The following is a 6000-nucleotide window of genomic DNA, read 5'->3' as shown; positions in this document are numbered from 1 at the left end:
GCCCACGTTCCACTCAGTTCTGCCCATGTGAATGCCCAATTGCAAAGTACTCAGCATTGCATCTTGGCACGTATTTACAGAATACCATATAGCCGGAAAATGGTCATTTACATGTGTATGTGTCCATTTATGTGTGTAAATGACTAGAATACTGGCATTTACACATGTTTTTACCACCTAAAAATAGATGGCTCCTTATAAAATTACCCCCCTAAATGGCCTTATTTTCTAAGATTTTTTTCCATTGTAGATTAAGCCCTAAAACTGTAATGTCAACATGAAGAAAAATATAAAATTAATCTTTTACTCTCACAAAGTGATTATATACCGGGAAACAATTTCCAATCTGGATAGTAACAAAATGACAGTTACAGAAACTTAGGGGGCCTTCTACGAAAGTTACCGCACATTAACACAAGAGATTAATGTGCAGTACGTAAGTGCAAATTTAATGCAGCAGCTATTGGGAGGACGTATCCCAGCATTTCTTTGCAGGTCACAAATAAAAATGCCCATTAGCAAGAGATAGCTGCCACGTGCTAACTGCAATAAACTCTCCATTTCCTGCCCATGCCCCACCTAGTTACACCCCTTAACAAATGCCCTTAACGTACAAATTAGCATGCACTAATTGTAAAAATAATGCAAAATCAATTACTGCATGTGGGTAGTAGCAGTTAACGTGTGCCAACATACATGTTAACCCTGGGATTCTATATAGTGCGACTGGAGTGATGCGTGCAAATCAGGTTGTGTTCTGATTTGTGCATGGCAACTTAATCATCTTAACAAGCCAATCAGTGCTAATCATTGCCACTTCGCAGGGAATTATTGATACTAATTGGCATTCTGTGAATTATTGATACTAATTGGTATTCTGTGAAGTTCTGCGCATAAATTCTTAGATGCAGAACTGAAAAGGGGGCATGGCCATGGGTGTGGAATGGGCGGGTCATGGGCGTTTCTAAAATCTATGCACGCTGATATAGCATATACCTGCTCTGCGCCTAAGTTAGTTGCTGGCATTTACACCAAGTTTTACTTGGAGTACATACCTGAAACTAAATTTAGTCACGTGGACAGGCACTGGGCATACTCTATAAACCGTGCCTAACTTTTGGCATAGTTTATAGAATATGCCTAGTTGTATTTTTTTCGGTGCCGATTTTTATGGTGCCATATATAGATTCTGGTCCTAAGTACCTAATTCACTTTAGTAAAAGGGCTCATCAAGTGGACTTAATCAGAAACTTTTCTGATTGGCCATTAATAATACATATTTACACTGTGATCAGTGTCAGTTTGTGAAGGTCTATTTTAATTTTTTTCGTAATTTATCATCAGCGCCTTTGAAGATTTGATCAGCCATATTTCCTATTTGTTTCTTCATAATCTTCAGATGACTCTCATGTAAGATCTTCTGTGTCAGGTATTTTTCTCGTTTGATCTTCTCTTTGGTCTCTTTTGATACATCCGGAATTGCATACGAAATAATAAATTTCACCAAGTAAACGACATGCTGGAGAAAATGGAAGGAAATATTGTTAGCTCACAGAGCTCGTTTTAGTGAGAAATACACAATATTCAACTAACTGTAGAAAAAACATGTTTTTAATTGTGGCTATCTACTGTCTCAATTTACCAATCTGGAACTACTGCTAGGCTACCGCAGGAGCCTGGCGCTAATTCCCAACCTCAGCGCACACCATTTCTGGCACTACAAAAATATTTTCTATTTTTGTAGCACTGGTGTACCCTGTGGTAATTCGGTAGTGCTGTATGCTGCCCACTTACCACTGGGTTAGCGCAGGAATCCTTACTGCCACCTCAATGGGTGGCAGTAAGTGCTACCTCCAAAATGGCCGCATGGTAAGTGGTTCACTTACTGCACAGCCATTTCTTTAAAAAAAAACCCAGACATCCTTTTACCCACTGTGATAAAAGGGGGCCTCAGAATGCATCAAAAACACACGCTGACGCTAGGGCAGGCCCTCTTTTACCGCAGCTTAATAAAAGGACCCCTCAGTGTTGTGAAGGGTAGTGGTGGTTGGTAACTCTCTTCTGAGCTGCATAAAGGCATCCATCTTCCAACTAGAAATCATGTTCTGGTGTGTGTTCTATCTGTTGGGTACCAAGATCCAAGACAGTATGGGGAGATTGACAAGAATGGTGAAATATACTGACTGTTATCCAGTGATGCTCATCTATATTGGCATGAATGATATTGTTAAGTGTCCCCCCAAATATATCATAGGACTTCATGGGTCTGCAAGAGAGGATAAGGGAGACAGGTGCTCAGATCACATTCTCCTCAATCCCCTCAGTCAAGGATGAAGACTGAGGCAGGAAAATTTGCATGCTCGAGAGGCATGAATAGATGCTGATGAGAGTTGCTTGCACCATGAGATGACTGCTGAACACAGATAACATCCATCTATTACAGAAGTGGAAAAATGTCTTCCAGACACATTGGCAAGCTTGCCAAAGGAGGGCTTTAAAATAAGATTGTTGGGGATGGGCAGACAATGCCATGAGGTAAGTAAAATATCAAACACTTGTATAGAATGGGGGGAAAAGGTGCACCACCTAGAAATCTATACTTATTAATGTTCTCAGCACCTAGAAATCTATGCATATTAATGTTCTTAGCATGGGAAATAAAGTCCGAGATCTATAGCCTGTCATGGAAGAGGCAGACTTGGGATATAGTTATACTAGGGTACAAACTATTCAGAAAGGACATGGTAAAAAAGAAAGGTGGGAAGAATGGCACCATTAAAAAACAAACAAACAAACCCTAATATTAAAGCAACAGAACTACAGACCTTACAAATCAAGGAGAAGCAACTGTAGAGTAACCTGGAAAGAGGGACTAGAATATCTATTAATATTGGTGTGATGTATTGATCTCCTTTGCAAGCACAAGAAATGGATAGAGGCTATGAAGACATTCACAAAAATGTTATAGAACTAAGGCGCTATTACTAGATTTCAATTTTCCAGAATCTGATTGAGACATCCTAGTTTTGATGTCTAAGAGAACCTGGATTCTCTGCAAGCAGAACCGTTCCAGCAACTGAAAATGGAATCCACAAGGGAGGGGGCAATACTAGACCTAACATCTGAAAATGGGCAGAGTGGTTCTGATGACATACTGAATGATCACCTGAGATCCAGTGATTGCCGAATAATGTAGATCAGCATTAAACCACAGATAGCAATAGTTCAATCATAAGTATCCTAAGGCTTTGGAGAAAACAAACTTTATAACCCATTTCCAAGTTTTATCTTTGATTGAATTTATGCTTATATTTGATTATGTTTTTATTCTTATGCTATTAAAAATATTGTACGCTTTATACCAAGCTTGGGTGAATATCTTAATAAAGGCAGTTAATTAATCCCAATAAAGAAGAAAGAGAGGTAAGTATCTCAGGAGCTGTTAGCTTGATAGAAAAATCTTGGGAAAGCAGGAGAACTGTGGGAAAAACTGAAAGGAGATATTATAAGGGCAACAAATCTTTTGGGTAGGAAAATAAAATCCAAAAGAAAAAGAGCCTACTACAGAAAGGAAAATAATAAAGGTTAGCATTCATAAACTAGAATGGATTACAGAAAGAGGAAAACAAGCAACAATATCTGGAAAAAGCTAGAAGAAGCTAAGAAAATAGTCAGGAGACTGAAGATGCAAATAGCAGAAAAAAAAGCTCATATGGAGGATAAGATTTTTTGTTAAAAGATATTCTATTAACAGGAAGATTTGCAAGAGTGGCATTGTGAGACTTAAAGTTGGGAGAGGAATACATAGAAACTGATGAGGAAAAAGCAGAATTGCTTAAAAAATATTTCTGTTCAGTGTTCACTTAGGAAGGGCCTGAATAGAATGGCAGAAAATTGCTACAAATAGGAATAGACATGAAATAGAATTGAAGCAATTGTCAGAAGACTGAGTTGGTGTGGAGACAACTAAACGAAAAGTAAACAAAGCGATGGGACCTGACAGGTTACATCCAAAGATAGCAAAGGAATATATAGACTTTCTGGCAGCTGCACTTTTACTTTTTTAATGCTTCATTAGAGCTAGAAGTAGAAGTAAAAAGGAGACTGGGGACTACAGATCAGTTAGTCTGAGCTCTATGTTGAGTAAAGTTAATCGAACCACTATTAAAACAGAGGATAGTGTGAAAGGTGGTATATCATGAATCTAATAAACATAAACATAGTGTAGCTTGGAATCCAGTGCAATACATGATATGAGATAGCATGGTTTTAGAATAGGTCTTCTTAGATGAATCTAATCAATTTTTTTAACCAAGTGACCAGAAAGTTGGATTGGGGAGAATGCTAGATATTGTGTATTTGAATTTCAGTAAGACCTGGGGGGGGGGGGGGGGGGGGGTTCAACATTTTCATTAGCAATACTGCAGAAGGGCTATCAGGAAAGGTTACCTCCTCTACACTTGGAAAGTGCAGAATACATTAAAAGGGATCTAGTGAAGCCTGAGGAATAGTCTAGAGTTTGGCAGCTAAGGTATAATGCTAACAAATGCAGGGTCAGGCATTTGGGATGCAAAAAATCCAAGGGAGCATTTTAACACGGGGGTGAAGTACTTCTGTGCACAAAACTACAAAATGATACAAGGTGATTGTATCTGATGATGTTAAGGTAGACAGGATGATGACAAAAGCCAGTAAGGGTCATAGAATGAAAGGGTAAGGAGGAATGATGTAGACTCAGGAATAATAAAAGGAAATCTTTCTTAACAAAAACAGTAGTGGATGCATGGAATAGCATTCCTAGTGGAGGTGGCGGTGACAGACAATAACTGAATTCAATAAAGCTTGGCTAAGCATTCAGGACCAATGCTTTAGAGAGGATGAAATTGTATTCTGCCCATCTATACCAGGTACCACTAGGAGTGGCCTAGTGGTTAGGGTGGTGGACTTTGGTCCTGAGGAACTGAGTTCAATTCCCACTTCAGGTACAGGCAGCTCCTTGTGACTCTGGGCAAGTCACTTAACCCTCCATTGCCCCAGGTACAAATAAGTACCTGTATACAATATGTAAGCTGCATTGAGCCTGCCATGAGTGGGAAAGTGTGGGGTACAAATGTAACAAAAATAAATAAACATAGTGTAGTTTGGAATCCAGTGCAATGCATGATATGAGAAATCTTTCTTTACAAAAACAGTGGTGGATGCATGGAATAGCTTTCCTAGTGGAGGTGGCAGTGACAGACAATAATTGAATTTAATAAAGCTTGGCTAAGCATTCAGGACCAATGCTTGACAGAGGATGAAATTGTATTCTGCCCATCTATACCAGCTACCGAACTCTAAATATGCAATGCAGTCTTTTTCTGCCACCAGGATTCTCTGTTTCTTCCATTCCCAGAATCTTCTCTTGCTTTCCTCTCTACCCACTTTCACTTTTTTGGGTTCTCTTCCCCTTGTCTTGCTTTTCAGGGTCCACTCCTGCTCTTATCAACTAATTAATACTTGTGCTGCATTCATCCTACTTTCTACCAGCAGTACAAAGAATCTGAAATGAATCTCTGGACGCCACAACTACTGCAATCCCTTCTCCATGCTCTTCCTAGGTAGCTGTGAATGGAGGCCAAAATCTGCCTAGTTTCAGATGGCTTTCAAACTGTTTAGTATACTTTCAAGTCCTGATTAGATCCAAACTGTGAGTTTTTAAAAATTGGCGTAGGACCCTGTTGTCACCTTAAAAACTATTTATGCTGCATTTATACTTGGGTGGTCTAAATGGTGCCAGCAAACATTTTGATGAGAAATAGAACAGCAGCACCTCCAACTTTATTTAGAGTAGCTCAACAACTGGGAAAGAGATCTGAAAATTTAAAGCATGTGTACTACTTCCAGAGTGCCTATGAGTTCACTTGTTTGTATAGATTACTACCTCTTGTGTGAATATAGTTAAGGTGAGGGGATCTGAGGAATAAAATGGGGTGGTGGTGTTCCCCTCTGAAGTGTAAG

At 39.2% G+C, this 6000-nt stretch overlaps 1 protein-coding gene across 3 annotated transcripts in view; it reads right to left on the bottom strand.

Moving 5' to 3' along the window:
• Positions 1-1166: 1166 nt before the first annotated feature.
• The window catches only part of ANO6 (anoctamin 6), a 261187-nt gene continuing 256353 nt past the window's right edge, over positions 1167-6000 (bottom strand). For all 3 annotated transcript variants that reach the window (XM_030216966.1, XM_030216968.1, XM_030216967.1), the window contains one exon: positions 1167-1519. In XM_030216966.1, coding sequence (XP_030072826.1) covers positions 1313-1519 — 207 coding nt within the window. In that variant the 3' untranslated portion in view covers positions 1167-1312. The remainder of the gene's footprint in view (positions 1520-6000) is intronic.

This window comes from Microcaecilia unicolor, chromosome 10, assembly GCF_901765095.1.
Source record: "Microcaecilia unicolor chromosome 10, aMicUni1.1, whole genome shotgun sequence".
In the NCBI taxonomy this organism is placed as follows: Eukaryota; Metazoa; Chordata; class Amphibia; order Gymnophiona; family Siphonopidae; genus Microcaecilia; species Microcaecilia unicolor.
Note: the sequence above shows the minus strand (reverse complement) of the source record. Positions and strands in the feature narration are given on the sequence as shown.